This window comes from Poecile atricapillus, chromosome 9, assembly GCF_030490865.1.
Source record: "Poecile atricapillus isolate bPoeAtr1 chromosome 9, bPoeAtr1.hap1, whole genome shotgun sequence".
NCBI classification, from domain to species: domain Eukaryota; kingdom Metazoa; phylum Chordata; class Aves; order Passeriformes; family Paridae; genus Poecile; species Poecile atricapillus.
The window spans coordinates 8,124,550-8,143,755 of NC_081257.1; the positions used below are offsets into that span (position 1 = coordinate 8,124,550).

At 44.5% G+C, this 19,206-nt stretch overlaps 1 protein-coding gene across 7 annotated transcripts in view; it reads right to left on the reverse strand.

Annotated features, from left to right (window-relative positions):
- HEMK1 (HemK methyltransferase family member 1) overlaps window positions 1-19,206 on the reverse strand; it is a 26,181-nt gene continuing 6,975 nt past the window's right edge. For all 7 annotated transcript variants that reach the window (XM_058844730.1, XM_058844727.1, XM_058844728.1 and 4 more), the window contains exons 5-11: window positions 8,940-9,089; window positions 6,875-6,939; window positions 5,018-5,067; window positions 3,722-3,827; window positions 2,888-2,983; window positions 1,056-1,169; window positions 1-716 (exon numbers count right to left, since the gene is read on the reverse strand). In XM_058844730.1, coding sequence (XP_058700713.1) covers window positions 680-716; window positions 1,056-1,169; window positions 2,888-2,983; window positions 3,722-3,827; window positions 5,018-5,067; window positions 6,875-6,939; window positions 8,940-9,089 — 618 coding nt within the window. In that variant the 3' untranslated portion in view covers window positions 1-679. The remainder of the gene's footprint in view (window positions 717-1,055; window positions 1,170-2,887; window positions 2,984-3,721; window positions 3,828-5,017; window positions 5,068-6,874; window positions 6,940-8,939; window positions 9,090-19,206) is intronic.

The window sequence follows — 19,206 nt, forward strand, 5'->3', positions numbered from 1 at the left end:
TCTGAAGCATTGTCTTTATTAAAATGCTCTGGGTGTTTCTGGCAGCATCCACCAAGTGTCAAGGGCTGTAAATTCAGGTGCTGTAACATGTGAACTGATCCTTCAGAGACAATCAGTCAGCAGGATTGGAAAACAAAAGCTGCTTTGCTATTGGAGCATCAGGATCCTGGAACTGAACAGCATTTGAAATGTGCACAACAGTTATGTCCTGTTATACCTGCATATCCATGTGCCAGTATAAGCCAGGGTTTGGGTTTATCATCATCCCATCTGATCACATTCCATATAAACGTATCTCAAGGCAAATTTAAAAACATATAATTCAATTCTTTCTAGGCCAAATGGATGATTTGGCATGTTGAGAAGTTGTATTTTTAATCTGGAGCTGTGAACTCTTCTGTCTTGGGTCCTGAGATGACTGAGTCATTTTAGCAGAGCAGACTGAAATGTTTCATGCAGTTCCCTGAGGAAGGTGAAACACTTCCACATGCTCAGCTGAACTTCTGCATCTCTGGATGAGGTCTGTGTCAGGAAATGAGGGGTCTATCACTGCATGGAGAGTCCAACACTGGGGAATGGAGATTCCTTTCACAAGGCAGAAGGAGTTTTCAACAAGCTGTTCAGCTGGGCTCAAGAGCAAAAAGCATCCTTGCAAGGAGAGTTATGTCTGACACAGTTGTCAGCTGCTTTGTTTCTGGATGTGCAGAAACCTAGGCCTGTGGGAAAAAGAAAGACCAGAGCTTTAAGTCTCACTAAGGACAATGTGCCTCTATCTCCACCCTATAAAAGCAGTAATTTTCCAATGGCAATAACCCCACCAGAGCCAGTCACCCCATCAGAATGCTCACCTGTCAGAATTTCTGGCTCAAACACTTGCATCAACTGCCAAAGACTATCCTGTCTCAGGATACCAGAAGGCTGAGATACTATCAGGGAGCCCCTATTTTGTCAGACTGGCTTCAGCTGTGAAGCTGCTCTGGGCTCACTCAATACACAGAGGTGCAGGAACACAGGACACAAAACCCCCAAAAACATGAAGGCAAAGAAGGACTTACTTGCCACAAAAGTCCTTGTGAATGGCATGGAGAGTGAGCAGTAACTCTGGGTGTGCCTGTAGCCAGCGCTCCACCATATTTGGATGCCTGGGATCAACTTCCAGAAACACGCCCCTGAAAAGACACATTTGGGAGTAGAAATGGGGAGATGCATTGGGTTGCTAAACTGATAAAAATTAAGATCTTTCTTTCTGTATGACTCTGACCACTGCAGGAAATGAAAAGGTCAGTAAACACAGTGCAGTCCAACAACTCTAAACCAGATCATAGCAGTCCATTTAAGATGCAGATCCCAGCTGCCTCCTTCAGGGGATAAAGTGTTGATCCTGGGAGGAATTCTCATGGTACTCTGTGAGCAGTTAAAGCCTTGTATCGAGATGTAATGAGCCCTTCTGAAGCCCATCCACAGGTACCACCAGCAGTGTTTCTGAAACCTCCAAAGGTTTAAGGGCAGAAGGCAGCTTTTATGCTGCAGGAACACTGAGCACTGGCAGCCTGAAGTCTCTCTGTGTATAAGCAGTGAGAGACATGAAGTACAAGTCAGAACACACGTTCTTCCACAGTAAATGTCTCCATAAATCAGTTATGAAAACAACACCAGCATTCACGCCTACACAGAAGTGATCAAATAAGCTCAGTTAGGGCACCAGGACCAGGCCTGGACACTGCAGGGCTATTTCCATCTCTGCCAGCCTTTATGACACTGGCTTATTCTCCACATCCCCTCCTGTGAAAGCAGAACCACCCCAGCTCACAGGCACAGGGAGTGATGGAGCTGGTTATGGCCTGGGACATAGCAAGAGACACATTTAGCAGGCAAAGGACACAGGCCAAACCATCAAGCGCTCTCCTGAGAACTCTTAAAACATCCCACACTGAATACTCCCTACAAATTCACCAGCTAACTACAAGCTGGGTGTGGATCTCATTTCTGACCTTAAAAAACTTCCACTTCTCAATGAGGGTTCCACCTTATTAAACAAGCAAAAAGAGAAGGAAAATAAATAATTTTAACAAACAACCCCACAGGACCGGTCTCTAATGCTGGGAAATTATGAGGAGCATCTTCTGCTCTTGTGGTCATGCAAAGCACAAGGAATGAATTCTGCATGCACTATGCCTCTCAATATTCCCATTCTTCTCAAATAGCGGATTTTCAATGACCTCTCTTATGGTGGCCAAATGTCAGGAATATTCAACAGGATGTGTGAATGCCCTGGCACGTGAACAGTACACTCAGACTTTGGGGTATCAGCATGTTGACATTCAAAATGGATCCCACATGACAGAGAATAGGAACAATCACTTTTGAATATTAATCATGGAGAAATTTAACATTTAAGAAGCTATCCCTGACTGATCTTCTTTCTCCTGGGATATTCAGCGTTGTATACTGGTACAACAAAAAGGTTTCCCCTAATTAAAGGGTGGGAGGGAAGAGGAGATCTACATCCACCCTCAAAGAGATCTCCATTGCTTCTCCTTCCATCAGTTACTCACGTTAGAAAGCTCCCCTGCTTTCTGCATTCTCTTTCTTGGTTACTCACTTCCATTTTCTTTTTGTTGCTGCTTTGACCTTCAAAGATTCTCACTTCACTAATGACCAGGAAACACCACCAACAACCAAAGAAAGGGTTCATACCACTTTATTAACCATTTTCAAGCTAATTTTGCTTACACATGACATTTTAAAAACTGCTGTTATTAACTGGGGCAATGAGGGGACAATTTGGCAACTACTTTCCCTCTGATTTGTTTTCCTACAGGGAAACACAGAATTTACAGAAGTGGATGGATAAAATACATGAAATTCAAAAGAGGGTAGTACTTACCCAGAAACTTTCAGAAGAGAAGGAGCCAAAGACAGAATTGTTTTAATGACTCTCATGCCATCATCTCCCCCATCCAGGGCACCAAGGTCCTCATAGCTGGAGTGTAAGAAAAAGGCATTTGACAGCAATTCCTGTGGCCCTTGAGAATGCATGACCCCACAAAGAAAGGTGCACCTGACACACCTGAACTCCAGTGGTCCCAGAGCAGGTGACAGACAGCACTCACCTCTTCTATGGGAAATAAAGGGAGGGAGAAGGCAGCTACCACTGAGCTGAGAAACCCCACATTTAGCACAAGCAGAAAATATCTCCTGAAGCATTTCTGAAAATTAGGAGCCAATTGTAGCTGGGATCTCATAGTTCAAACACACAGGTCTGCTCTCTCTAAGCTGGCCAGGGTGCAAGGGTGTTGTACAGCAAGGGCTTGACTGATCCATGCCAAACATCAGCTCAGGCTGTGGCTAACCCAGCAGAGCCAGCTGGGATGCAGAAAGCTCAGCTGTCAGAACCTGCTCTGGTACACATCTCGTACAGAGGTGGGGGCAGGACTTTCTCATCACATGCATGACAATGAGTTTTGGATTGGGAACTTGCTAATTTCAAACTGTGTGCTTTTTCCATTTTAATAAATCTTTAAAACACTTCCATGTTGCTTCAGGCCTGCAAGCAGTATCAAAGCAAGCCTGCATTATTATATCCCAAATAAACACACCTGTATTTTGCAGGTGTATATTACATTTGCATGTTTTTTGTGCAATTCTGTGTAGTACAAGGAAGCAGACAGAAAATCTTGCTTCAAGGAATAGGAGAGGAAAAATCTCTTTGTCTGATTACCGGAGGATTTCTGCATCCAAGGAAGCCATGTCTTCATGGAAAACATATGGGGGGTTACTGACTATGACATCTATGGGGCCCCAGAGCAGCAGCTGTTTGGCAGAACCTAGAAAAGAAAAAGAATCACAAGCAGCTCTCAGCCACAGCATCTTCCCTATAAGCTCAGTGTTGAGACCCTCCCCAGGGAACTGTCTCCAGGCACATGTAAATGTGTTTGGTTCTGCTTTGTGATAATAAAATTTTATCCTATTTCTTTCTCCAATAGCATGCCTTGTTCCCTGTCCCAGGAGTGCAAGAGTGATGCAAAGGAAAGCACAGGCAAAGTATCATTTTTCATAAGAGCCTGCTTAACAAAACATGCTAAAAAGCACAGGAGCTTGATGCCCTGGAGTTCATTGCCCACCTGGATCTAAAGCAACAACCAGAACTCAGAGAGCCCACAAAGACCTAAGTGGGAGCTCAGACTGGCTGTTCAGATGAACATCCTCCCTCTTACAGAGCTGCAGCAGGACCTTCAACAAGCTGCAGAGCCAGGGCCCCTCAGCAAAAACAACAATGGGCTGCTCTTCTGCAGAGCTACACTCCTGCTGCTGTCTGTCACAGGCCAGCCCTGAATCAGACCTCATGGAACCATGTGAGCATGGCATTGTCCTCAGGCAGCCTCTTGGCACAGGGCTTTCAGCTCTAAGAGGTAGCAGAGTGTCAAAAGTGTCAGAAAGGTGTGCTAATGAGCCCACAGTGCTGCAGCTCCTGGCTCCACAGCTGTTAACTGCATAGGCCCCACCAAATGTTAGTTTTAACTGGTTTCAGCTGGCTCTGGGGAAGAAAAGCATCCTTTCCTAGTTCAACTAACCTAAATTCAGGTGAATAAGGTTGGGCATTTAATCTAAGCTAAATATGTGGGCTCCTTCTAACATCAATGGAGAGAAAAACATGTACATGTTTATCTAAAGCCTCTGTGTCAGCATGGAAAGAATTACACTCTATATATTTATCTCTCCCCAGCAAAAGTAAAGAGCACCTGGACTCCCAGCTCAGATGCAACCTTGGGACATCTAAACCTAGGAACAATTCACTTTCTGATATTATCAGGGACTTCTGTCAGCTGATCATCTGCCCTGGAAATCTCTGCAGGGAAAAGCTTCACTGGCTCACTTCTTACTGACCTTTTTCTCTGTTAACCTCATGTTGCACGTATCCCAGAGTGGTCCCTTGGCTGTCTCTCGTGCCTCCCTCCACCCATCAAAGACAAAAAGGCAAAAAGACAAAGGGGATTATAACAGTGAAAAGAGTTACTGTGCGAAACATCTTGGTGGATGATGTGAATCCTTTCTTGGAGTTGCAGCCTGTAAAATTCCAGATGCAAGAACAGAAAGTAGAAAGATTAGGAGGTGTATTTGTGTTCATGAACAGTACATTCTACAAACAGATCATTAAACATTGTACCTCTTATCTGATACACATATATGCACAACTGCCAAGATCTTCCCAGCATGTTCTCTCCTCCCACCAGTGGCCTTTACACCCCAAGTTCTACTCCCTCTGCTGAGGGCCTGTGGTCCTTCCCTATCAGGATACACAGGCATCAGGAAAGGGAGGGATTCCTGCACTGTGTGCCATGTGCCCAGATGGACCTGGCACTGGGATTGATTCACTAAGGCTCATCTAAGCATTTATTGAACACAGCTGGGATAAGGGAGCTCTGAAAAGCAGGCAAGATCTAAGCTGGGTTCAGTCAAGCAGTAACAGAGCTTATCGTGCTGGCTTCTCTCCCAAGAGCTACAGGGCAACATGCCAGGGACAAGATCACAAAGATGCAATGAAAATATCTATGGAGAAATATGAAGCTCCCTGACATGGCATTTATACTCCCTCATCCACTTCGGAGCCAACAAGCAATGTTAATAAGCAAAACAATTTTCCCCAGAGATCAGAGTTAGTTTATCAAGGAGACAAAGATCTGGCCAGCTTTTATTATATCTATGAAAAATTGCAACAGAATTTGGTTTGACACTGACACATTAGGAGGAGACCTCTGCTCCCCATTCCCTGTAACTGGGCTAAGAGGCAAAGGGTAACAGTGAGGTGACCAGTTTGGGAAGGGCTTGTTCCTACTCAGCTCTTCAGACTCACACACAAGCTAAGACTTGCAAGAAGTGAAGAAATGCAGCCCAGTGTAGCCAGCACCAGAAGCGGCCTCCCCAGTGCCGGCAGCAGCTTGGGAAAAGAGAGGTATTTGGATCTGTGGACAGAAATCCCAGCTAATAAGCACCTCTTGAGACTCACAGTTGTACTGGACTCCATGAGAAATAGCAACAGGAATTCTTTCTGAGATGGCTCTAATGAATGCCTAGGGCCCAGCACTTATTGAGAATGTGCATGCAATCTGGAGCTCATTTGACAAAGCCTGCAGAGATGCAGAAGCATGCTGGGATTCCAGCTCTGGGGTTCCCTGTGGTAGGGACGGTCCAGAACAACCTGACAGAAGAACCAGCTGAGGAAGTGGAGCCACTGGGAAGGACAATGACAATCTGACATATCTCTCTAACTTCAGCACAAGGTGTTTGAGCCAGCAGCTCTGAACATCCATCCTGCCACAGCATAGGTGTCTGAACTGCACAGAATCCAGCAGAACCATTCCCACCAAACTACAACTGCAGGGAAAATGCTGAGGAACACCACTGAGCACATCAAAAGAAAAGTGCTACCTGACTGTGCAAGCATTTCTGGAGGAGCAAGGACAGAAACAAGCATATCAATAATGATTGAGGGATCCAGAGAGAGAAAGGCTCAGGATACACTTGTCCTGAACCTCCTAAGTGACATAAACATTCCTACTTTAGTCCTCAGCTTCCTGAGTTCATAGACAGGGATAAGAGTAGTTACCAAAAAACACTTTGAAAACCCTTGATGAACAACATGTGGGCACCACTGCTTTATTTAGGCTGCTGTCTTTGCAAAGCACATTCACAAGGCAAAGAAGCACACTGTGGTAAAGATAAGCTTTTTTTTTTCTGAATTATTATACACTTTAGGAGTTCAACAACTAAACATTTTCTGGTTTCCGCTGCTGATAAACATGAACCACATGTACAAGTATTGAGGACTCTTGCAAAAATTTACAAAAGAAATGAGTAATATGTGGTCTTGTACCTATGTGCATTCTCTCTAGTGAGATCCACGGCAGCCTCCTCTTTATCCATGGCTATGACTCTGCTCTGGAACAGAAAAAAACAACAAATCCCACATAACACCAAGCAGGTGTTATAACATCAAGATTCCCGAGCAGACATGCTCTGCCAAATATGCAAGATCAAAATTGACGAGAGACTGCTCACTCTTGGCTCCTGAAAGGAACAGCTCCTGAGGAATGCATGCAGGGCATAGCTGGGATCATGAGTGATGTGTGTAAGGCACTAAGGTGACTGAAGGCTCTCTGTGGCACAGCCAGCAGCCCACCAGAACAGACAACAACAGAGCTACAGTGACCCACCTCACATGATCCCTCACTGCTCCTGGCAGGGTGAGACTCAACCCTGGCTAGTCTGGGTTAGGCACAGACTGCAGGAAGGTCATGTTGGGACTTATCCTCCCTAGCACAAACAGGATCCCTCCCGACACTACACAACCTCTTGGACACAGATTCTGGCATTTTCCATCTGTTATGCAGACAACTTTTACCCAGTTACTCCACTGCAGTCCTTACACCAGATTCACTGCCTGTATTGACTGCATGTACTTGACTGTGTGTTGAGTATTTGACAGCTCTCCAGCATAATGGTAAGAGACAGGGCTCCACAAAGAGAGATTTGTTTGACCTTCAAGTCCACCTTGGGAAAAACCACAGACAAAGGCCTAACACTCCATGCTTTTTTAAGCCCAGATGTTGGTAAGCATTTACACAGAGGACACATGCTTGAAGAAAGTGCTTTGCATTTGGAGATCATGGTGTGATTTGCCACCACTCCTAAGGGGATTCATTTCATGCTGCCAGACCAGCACCCACAAACATGAAGCTCACCCTTAAGGTAAGGAACATAGCTGTGACCATAAATGAAAAGTTGCTGCTGTTTTCTCAGTACCTTAGTGCCAATTCTGCCTCAAACACTAAGGAGATTATCCAGAGTGTGGCTACCACTAATTCTAATCAGTCAAGGCTCCTTATTTCCCTGGACACAGCAGTTTGGGCTGGGAAAGAACTGTTATGAGTTACAGAGACAGACTGACACAGCTATTTGAGTTAACAAGCAAGGAAAAGAGCATGAAGCTCTTCTCCTAGCTCAGGAAATCAGAGCCATTATACTCTGAAGTCATGAAGCTCAATTATTAACCTTCTCAGGTCACTGGGAGGAGGAAAACCCCTTCCAGTAGAGGCATCAACCTCTAATTCTTACACAGCAGGGCTCATACTTCTACAAGAGAAGGGGCTGGCCACAGCAATTCTCATTACTGAGAAGGACCTGGCTGGTCTTCAGTTCTGAGGAGAGGCAAATACTTTTCCCTTGATCACATGCAATGAGATCTCGAATTCATTTCTCATTTTCTTGACCAAGAGTATCTCCATAAAGATGTTACACACCACAAGAATCAGGGTCAAGAAGGGCTTTGGTCACCCAGATCTCAGTCCTCTTCCTGCTCTTTTGACTCTGTTCAGAAGCTGTGGGTTGTAACTAGGGAACAAAAGACCACAAAAGCATGGTTTGGAAGTTGTGGCAGTGAGATTTGTTTGTCTTTTTGATCCCAAGTACTGACACTGCTATGCTAATCCCTTTCCTGTATCATTTAGTCTTCAGTTTCCTAGAGACAAAAACTTTTGATTCACAGCAAGGTGGTTTTTAGAGATGACTGCCCCATAAATTCAACTAATAGTGTGTGTGCCCATGCCTCAGTCCCTCCTGTCCTCAGCCCAGGTTAGTATCTTAAATCAACACCCACCAATGCTTCAAGGTAAGGCGATTATTTGTGAGCTGCAGCAGCTCAAGAATGAGCAGATTCACCTCTTTCATTCCGATTGTCTCTGCTATTCCTGCAGACAGATGGGGAGAGGGAGCAATTCCCAAATATCCCTCTATGCACTAGAAACTTACAGAGCCTGTCAGAGACCTGAGCTGCCAAAGTTCCATCAGAGAAGTTTGTGACATCTCAGTGAAGATGAGCAGAGTGGGATTGTCCCCTGACACAGGCATCTATTGCACCAGGAGCACTGAAGGGAGCTCACCTGTGGCAGTTTACAGAGCAGACTCAGAGCAATTGCTCCAGAGCCACAGCCAATTTCCAGGATCACAGGACGAGGAACAGGAACTGGGAAACAGAGGGCTGAGTTCTCACATTTCTGAAATTCTTCCTCCACAATTAAAGAGACAAGATCCTAAGAAAACAAACAAACAAAATTACTAAGAGAGCTGTTTTGACTCACACCTTTATGATCTGAGGACTGGAGTTTAAATTTCTTGACTCTGTACCAAATAAAATGTATTTTTATTGCTAATTTTAAAAGCACAGATGGTAGTAATGGAACTGAGATGCCAGAAGTCACTTCAGCTCCATCTGCCCCACAGGGTGCTTTGATTAGTAACCAAATCCTTAGGATACAATCTCCCACAGATCCTCTGAAATCTTCTAGCACTGTTGGGAAAAAAAACAATAACCAGGTAGCTGGAGCACATTATCTTCTGCAACACCACTTACTCCAAAATTTTTGCTTTCAGAATTTAGAAGCTTCAAAACTCAAGATTTCTATACAGTCTCAGTAGGTAGGTGACCAGGAGGCAGTTGCACAGCTCCTAATAGCATCTAAACCAGTAATCCAGCTTGCAGATGAAAAGTCAAGGCAGTGAGTTACTAAATGATCCAAATGAGCAGCCCCCTGCATGTATCTCCTACTATGTTTTGTTGCTATAAAGTCACATGGAAAAGATTTTCATCCATGCTCCGGGATCTGTATGCAGTTCTGCCATTTCTGCCTCCTCCCTCATGTCACTCTTATTTTTTTAAATCTCTTTGCCATGTTATATAAAATCCAACACAGCAGGAGAGGTCTCAAAGATTTCTAAGGTTTGTGAAAATGAGATACAAGAGCAAGCATACACGTGCGTCCCTCTGACTGCAGCATGAACTTCCTGTATTATTCACTGGAGAAAACCGTAAGATGGAAACCTTATGAACACCTTGAGTGCATCAGCAGCTCAGCAGATGCTCTCAGCTCCCTCCCATCCTTGTGCTTTCAGGGCACAACAGCACACACAGGCCTTACTGCCCTCGGTGTTCCCAGCCTGGCTAGGATTCTCCACTTGAGAGGGCTGCTCTTGGATCTCACCTGTAAATCCAGAAGGTTTAACAAAATGTACAAAAAAAAAAAAAACTAGCATAAGATGGAATATTTAAAATTAACAAGTTCTGGCAGGCAGAACAGCTTCTATTTTACTTTACAATGGCTTTTATCAGGAGTCTGAACTTGACAGGCTTGTGCATAAGGGCAGAAGCCTTTCCTTGGACCTCTCACCCAAATTGTACTGCAGCATAAGAGATGCCTTGTGCAAAGCTGCAGTATTTCTGACGAGATTCATAGCTGCTGGTCATCCTTCATGACAGGCCACTCCAATGTGCAGTAAGTGGGAAGGGAGATGCAAGCAAGTATAAAAATGAAGTGTTCAGTTAGATGAGCTTCGATGAACCATCCCTGGAGCAGGCAAGGTTGGGGACTGATATCTAAATATACTCAGCCAGGGATGAAGAGCCACATCACAATGCCCTGCCCTGGTCACAGTGTCATTACTGGCATTGCCCTTGCATGGGAGTTTTGCTAACAGCCTCCAAAATCACAAATTCCTCACTGCTGCTCTGGGATTCCTTTCCTAGATAATTATGGATGAAAACACTCTCACAGGCTCCCAATCTGGAGGAAACTATTACAGGATTCAGACAGCATCAGGGAAAAATAAACACCTTAGCTACCCACTTCTGTAAGAAGTGGCTTTGGCCATTCAAACAAGCTCCAGATGAATCAGCCTGAAAACACTTGGGCACTGCAGCCAGAGACTGCAACCGCAGCTGCTTTGGCCAAGCAGGTGAGCTGCTGAGGATTCCAAGACCACTGAAGAAAAGGCACACAAAAACTTTTGCTTGGCTATTTAATCACTTCTTTAAATACCAGCCATTTCTGGACACTTAAAACATTTCCTGGAAATCTCCACAGTAAGTCAGAACCATCTGTTCCCAGAGTAGCACAAGTTACTGATTACAAATGTCCAAATGTGACTTCCATACACTAGAACTATTCTAACCATTTATTAACTTCCTTAAGGTTTATCATTAGTAATTTCAAGCTTGATGGGTTTTAATGGAATGCCTACTTTATACATTCCACAGTGAAAGCATTTTAGTGTGCTTGCCAAAGCTCCCATTTAAACATGACCTATTTCAGGTTTTACCACATAAAATATAAATAAAATGGGATGTTGATATTACTTAGGCTTTGTATCCTGCTTTCTGACTGCCTTGCCTTATTGTCTTGGTTATTTCATTACAACTCTTACTGAAGCAAAGGCTGGTTTTCTCATAATGCACATTTACCATAATAGTACAAAAGTAAAAGACATAAAAAATAATGGGACAACCTAAAGGAATAACATAATTTCCAGACCTTAGTACTTCCCTACAATAAAAGGCTGAATGATTATTTTCAACCTGATTGACAAGCAAAGAAGAACATTTATTCTAACTGGCAAAGAATCAGGAAAATCCAGCAACCATGACACAGAGTATGTCCAGTCATCCCACTCCCACTGCCACTAGGTTTCAGGAATGATTAAATTATCAAAAATTGTTTTGCAACTGTATTTTTCAGATTCTTCTCAGTATTTTTCATTTCTAGCAAATGATCCAGCCAAAATCTGTGCTTCTCCAATCACACCATCACCTCCAAAATATCACCACTGGAAATTGATAAATTACAGCACTTTGCAGAACACGGCAGAGCCCCTTTCAAATCTCATCTTGGGACATGAAGTGTTTCTGGCAAAGTATTAACAGTGTTCATACAAAGACTACGAAACACCCAGCAAGTCAGACATTCCCAGCCTTTGCACAAGAATCCGACTGGAACCACAACCGGGGAAAATCAACAAAGAGGCCGATGGTGCTAAAAAGAGGTGCCTTGGACTGGCACAGAGAAACTGGGACAACAGCAACTGGCCAAAGGCTGGGATCTTTACTGGGTAGGTTACCCCATGTCTTCTCAGACTGAACTGATTCAGAGTACAAACGCCTGATAATATAATGCCAACATTACCAAAAGCCATTTTAACCACCAGTTTGATCACCAGCTTTGAAGGCTGAGATATGAAATTACAAAAATTCCCCTGGGAAATAAAAGAAAACACTTCATGACCCAATTCCATATTTGCCCACAGCATGCCAATCACTGGGTAGAATGAACTCTCAATTGTGGGGTTATTAACATTCAAATTATTGCTTACAGTATGAGTCATTATTGTCAGTTACAACCCAATTTACAACAAAAAAAAATCTGCTAACCAGTGCTACAGGTACTGGCAGAACTACTTTTATCCTGGAGCCTGGTGTACAGGCACGTGGGTATCAGTGTGATAATTGGGTGAGAAATGGAACATTTTGAAGAATTTTTCTCCTCTAGTCTGTGCAAGAAGCTCCTTCCTGCAGCAAAACTTAGTTTTGGAAGGAGTGAAAGGACTGAATGGCAAACAGAACCAGAAAAAATGTAAAATCCTCTGGTGACTTCTGCTAGCATTGGCAGCAAGGTGGAAGGAAGGTCCCCTACACAGTTTGGGCAGCCCCACGATGGAGCTGTTGACACCTGCATGCAGGGTCAGACTGTCTGCATACAGACTTCACAGGCACATTTCATCCCATAGACAGATGAGCAGAGGTGTTCAAATAGCCAGGAGAAAGAGACAGAAGTCACATGGGAAAGTGGATTCAGTGGCCCCTGCTTTTCCTTGGAGCAAGTCTTATGTACAGCCATAAACTAAAACACAAGTTTCACGTCAACATGAGGAAAATGTTCTTTACATTGATGGTGACAGAGCACTGGAACAGCTGCCCAGGGAGGGCATGAAGTCTCCCTCTTGGAGATATTCCAAACTCACCTGGACACATTCCTGTGTCACCTGCTCCAGGTGACCCTGCTTTAGCAGGGGGTTGGACTGGATGATCTGCAGAGGTCCCTTCCAATCCCAACTGTTCTGCCATTCTGTGATTACCCTGTGCTTACAGGTACAGGAGACACAAATATTTGCTTCTCATGCTACCTAATTTCCAACACTCAAGAGGCTCTCAAGCTTTTGTCTTTTAGCCAAACCACTCACAGGCTGTTCTCACCTTGTGACTCCAGGAAATCTTGCTTCACTGCCAGATTCACCCTAAGTTCACACTATCATTTATTTGGGTTCCATCCACCCCATCTTCTCTTGGAGTGCAACAATTGTGAAACTTTATGAACACCTCCAGCTTCCCCTGAGCCTCTGCCTCACCCTTCCACCCACAAGTGCAGTTCCCCAAGGCCCCCCGGCACCCTCTCTGTTCTCACAGGCTCCTGGTGTCACCTCTGGCCTGTGGCCAGGGCTCTGGTTCACTGCATTTCTTGGAAATGCAGCTGCACAAAGCAGTGTGAGGCCAGAGTCTGCCAGTACCCAAACCACAGAGGCTGCAGAGCTGCAGCCCAGGCAGAACCAGCACAGGCTCAGCTGGGTTCCAGCCCTGAGACAGCTGGGAGGAGGCAGCAGAGATTCCTGGGCTCAAAGGTGGCTGCAGAGCCAAGCACAGGGACAAAGCTGAGGGGATCCTCTGCTACAGCCCAGCACCCAGGAATAACCCATCATATGTTTCTGCCATCAACAAGGACAAACTAAATAAAACAAGAGGCAGTGAGGAATGGGAAAGGCAAAGGTGGCAGCCACAAACTCCTAGTGCATTCCCTAAAAGCACCCTTTTTCCATGCCCCAGGAAAAGGAGGGAAGACAAGGTTTCAGAGGTAAGAGAGCCAGGGTGGCAGGAGACTTTAAATTCCCAGGGCAGTCAATTGGAGAAGGAAAGCAAAAAAACCCAGAAAACCCCTGGTAACCTTCTCTCTGCTCTCCTACACTTCTTGGGAATGTTTTACTTGTTTGTGTGCTTTCCAGAAACTTCTGTTCTTAGAATCCAGGACTTTTCATAGAACCTGATCTGATATTAACCCAATCACCTCTCCTGCCTTGTTTGCCCACTTGGCTGCCAATCAGCACATGACAAACAGCGGGAAGCCAAGCTGGAAACCCAATTCCATGGTAATGGCCCTAGCAGATCCCTGCCACATATCCCACTTCCAAAACCAAGCCACCAATCCACTGCTTCATGGGCAGGCAGGGGTTTTGTCCTGGGCTCTTCTGCCTGGTGACATAGTAGGAAAGAAAAAAAAGAAAAATCACAGAATATTCTGAGCTGGAAGGGACCCACATGGATCACTGAGTCCAGCTCTTAAGCAAATGGCCCATGTGGGGATCAAACCCATGGAACTCCCACTATAAACATATGGGAATCTGAGTAACTCCAGAAGAGCCACTGATCCTGAAAGGGTGGCTTTAGGCATCAGCAATGACAGACAAGCATGTCAAAGCATACCTAATAATGAGGAAGGGGTTTGGCTTTGATCACACAGCAGCAGCTCCTGATGTCAGGGCACATGCCACGTGCTGCTTCATCTGTTGGAGCAGAGGCTGTGACAGCACCAAAAATTACTTTACCAACAACCCATATGTGCTTGTGCCCAAGAGAAATTACCACAGCTGTCACATCTAAATTTAGCCATGCCTGAAGGGCAAGAGTGGATCCAAGTTGCCGTACACTGGCCATACCTCAGGTGTACAGCACAGAGCTCTAGCCAGGCACACCTCTCCAGAAGAAAGGTATTTTCTTTCTCTGCAGATACAGGTATTGACCCCTGCAGACACAGCATCTGGACAGATGCACTAGTCTAGCTTTCTAATCCCTAGCTCTAGTTAGTTGGATGTTTGAGAATAATTTAGGGGAGGAAATGGATTTTTCTCCCCTCATGTGGGAATCTCCTTGAGTCCCATCTGTCACAGCCATTTTAGAGCTTGTTTTTCTCCGGTTCTAGTCCTACATCCTGCTTTCACTGCTGATGAGCTACAGGATTCAGAAGAAACACATGGAAACAGGAGGCTCATTCAATCACAACAGGGAGATTAAAACCCCCAAAAAATACAGGCATTAACAACAGAGAGATCTGTGAGAACATATTAGAAAAGTCTATATAAGTTAACCTGGGGAACAAGCTTGTACATGATTTAAAAGAACAGCTGCTGCTTTCCCTGCCTTCAGCACAAATTTTAGCTTTAAATTTCCATTTTTTAGTCTCTACTGAAAATCACCAGCTTGGAAGTAACTTCTCTGCACTAGCAGAGTCTTGTTTTCTTGCATAGGAAGCCAGCAGAAACTACCACTACAGTTCATCTTGGCCAGTCAGCCAGGAACGAACCTGTTTCTTCCATCATTTCCTTTCAAACAACAAGAAATCTGTCTGGGGAAAACATTCTGTCCTGATTTTCAAGTGGCCAGCAATAGACTCTTGCTACGCTGTTTCAGCATTTAATTACACTCTGTTGAGATGTGCACCTTTTCTTCTAGCCTACATTTATAGTGCTTATTATACACTTGTCTGTAAAACCAGAGAGACTTCAGTTTTCAAATTTCTGCTGTGTGTGCCAGATAATTTACCCCTAAGCTTGTCTTTGATGAGCTAGACAGTCTTCACCAACAAGGCAGACTTTTTCAACCTATTAATCCACATACTGTTTTTTCTCCAAATCTAATTTTCCACTTCTTCCTCAAGCAGTCAGTAACCTAACTGGACATAATAGTTCTGCAGCTATTCCATTACTGCAATACTCATTATTTAATGCTGCTACATGCACGTGGCACTCCCCTATCCCACATGCAAGGATCCCATCAGCCCCCTGGGCAGCAAAAAGTGGGTGCTCGTGTCAGCCAATATCCCACAGATACTAGTGATCCCAAATCTTTCTCCAAGCCCTTCTGGCAGCACAAGTGCCTCAGCCACAAGGCACAGGCTGCTTTATTTGCCTCTCCCTATATGATCCTATTAAACCCTTGTGCCTAACACAAAGGGAAATTCCAATTGCTCTACAGCAACAACAGGCTCCCTTCATAATTTCCATTCCCCAGCCTCTCTGCCACATCCCACCTGCAGAAAATATTCTCCTCCAACACACTGATGAACTATTGCCTATCACATGGGCAAAATCTGATCTGTGAGGACACAACAGCAACACTCCATCCTTAGCACATTTGCTTACAGCTCTATTTTGACAGATAGCAGATAACTATTGATTTATTAAATAATGCTCTACTGCATTTATGTTTAAGATACCTTATACAAGTCTACACATATTTCAAGAAAGGACCTTAAGCTATGTCAAGACAGACTATTAGCCTTCTCATCTCCCTAACTGGGAGACCCATTACACAGAAAGGGGAAGCAGCTTTCCCTTGAAGAGGCAACTGCTCAGACGCAAAACTGTGAAAAAAACCCCATTTCCTGACTCTTGATTAATGACTGTAGTCACTAGACAGTGTAACCTTTAGACCTTTCCAAGAAGTATCCATCTGTGGTAAAGAAATTAGGGAAATGAAAGGACATTTCTGCATCAAAGTGTTCCTTTCAGCACTGATTGAAACAAAGTATGTCACTGCTTTGACACAAAACTCTGGAGAAAGAAAGGGCCCACCTTGCAATCCGTTTATTTGCATATACAGGTCTGGAAGGGAAAATTCTCCCTTCTCTGTGCACTGGACCTTCTTGAAAGGTTAATGATTATGTTTGTCTAGAAGTTAAACTTCATGAAAGGCTTCTCTGAGCCAATCTTTGACTCAAGTGCTTTCACAGAACACCCCACACAATGAATGCCATTCCACAGGCAGCTGCAAGTAAACAGCATTGACTTCAGGTTTCAAGCATGTTATCATGGGAAAGAAACAACCTATTTTTGGAAACAAGCAAAAGAGCTTGAAAATCACAGGTGGAAAAAGAATAGAAAGAAACATAACTAAGAATTACAAATGCTGTAGTGAATGATTTAATTGTTATACAGTAAAAACCAAAGGTTTTCCTTTATGTGTAAATGAGCAGGCAGCACTGGAAGCAAAGAATACACTTTTCACACCTACAATACAAGATTTGCTGTCACATGATGCCAGGGAGGTTAGATACCGACAGACTCCAAAGAGGATTAAACAAATCAGTGGGGGACAGATCCATTAGCAATTATGAAGCAGGATGGCCCCAAATCCAGCTTTGGCTAAGAACAGTCCTTAACTGCTATCAAGAGAAGAAGGGACCCTTCCACACCCACCTTTACTCTTGTCATTTTGCTCCCACCATCTGCTATAGGAGCCTGGATCAATACCTGCGAGGCACAAAGATGGCCATTTTTGTTTCCACTGAACAACTAACCTTCTCAGAAGCACCAGAAATCCCGGGATAACGGACGGGGAATAGAACCGCCAGGAACGCAGCGAGCGTGAGCCTGGAGCGCCCTCTGGGGGTAGCAGCGGGTGTGCCGCGTGTCCCACACCCCTCCCTCGGAGGACGCCTGGACCGAGCCAAAACTGTCCCTAAGGAAAGCCATGGTGAGCCCAGAGAGCCTGCAGTCACCTGGACACAAAAGGAGTAACACATCCATGGCTGGCTGAATTCTCCTCCTCTTTGTCCTATTTCTTCCAAAGCAAGGCCTTCGCAAATGTTAAAATTTTAAAAGTTAAAAAATACTTGCCTTGGGAAAAGGTCTTTCTCCTCCATTAATAGTGAGGGAGAGACAGGGATGCCTTGACATTACAATAATCACCTAACAAAGATAATTCATTGTGCACACCCCATAACTTTGGTCCAAACGTTCCCCAGTGCAGAAGCCTGGCTCTGGTGCCACAGGAGGAAAGCTGGGAGGATGCCGAGTTCCAAAGGCCCTCACAAACCCACCCAGCACTCACAACAGCCAGTCCAAGGCTTTTCTCAGCAGGCCAGAGCTTGAACAGGACCTGCTCTTTCCCTGCTTTTGGCTGCCTGTCCCCTCCCCAGCCAGATTCCCATGGAACAGAAGAACAAAGCCACATGTGCTGTAAAAATATTCCCGGAGGGAGAGAACAGGAGAGGGCTCAGCTACCAGAGAGAACTAAATAGATGACATGGGGGCAAATTTCACACAGGACAGAATTAAGCAGACAAGGGAGCTTCTCTCTCTGCATGTGTCTCTGTCCCCAGGCTTGAAACAATACTCATGGTTTGGGTCATGCTGTGTTTAATTTCATGCCATTACCAAGGCCCTGGGAGCAAGAGTCATAACCCTTCTGTTGCAGCCAGAGAACAACATGTGTGCCATCAACATGGCTCCCCTTCTTCTCTGACTCGAATCAACACACAGGAGCACCTGCAGAAGCTACACACAGAAAATCAGGAAGAAAATTTTGAAGCTGACTGTGTATCTGCACTAACGAGTCAGTTTAGGTAGTCACATTTTCTCAGCCAAAAACAAAATGTGTGGCTTGTGTGTGCAGTCACAGATAAACTTGAGCCTGGGATAACAATGATTCCTAAAGGACATTATTAAAAGGATTATTTACAGAAATTATCCAGTGAAAAGTTTCAGCACTACTGGTTTTAATAACACTGCAGACAAAGTCTAAACAAAAGGAAAGCAACAGATGCAATGAACTTTAACATTTCTGAAAGCAGGTACTTCCATTGCAGTTTTCAAGTCCAGTGAAAGATGAAAAAAATTACTGATGAAACAAGACATAGACAAAGGCCAGTCCAAACACATCACACAAAGTCAGTGATTACCAACCTCTCCTTCCAGCAGAAGGAAAGGATCTGGATATGACTGTGCACAAGTTAGACACAACTCCTGAAAGCAGCATCAGTCCTGCAAGGGGCTGCTGAATAGCTGGATTTTGTCCCCATGGCTCTTCCTGTCACAGGAACCTCCCTAGCACATCACAAGCAAACTCTCCATTGCCCACAGAGCTCCATTCCTGAATCATTATCATAAACTTCTGGTCTTCTGTAATCAATGTGTTGAAAATGTGCCTTCATAGTAATTTAAGCAATACAACAAATAAAGTTTTGCCAGAGACAAGGTTTGGGTTAAGCTGTTTACACTCCATTTTTGCACCAGGGTATGTTAAGTGGTTTCAAACACAGCATTGCACTCCAGTTTGGGCCAGCAGAGATGCTTTTACCAAAATCAGGCATGTGGGCTCAATTAACAACATTCTCAAGCATTGGCCAGCCCAGCTTCCAGTCCACACAATAGGCTTTTGTTTTGAGCCTGGCACTGCATGGGGACAACCAGAGCACAGCTCCAGAAGAAGCCTCACCAGCAGATATTTTGACTTGCAGAAGATAGAAGCTCTCCTTGACTGCAATACTCCCATTG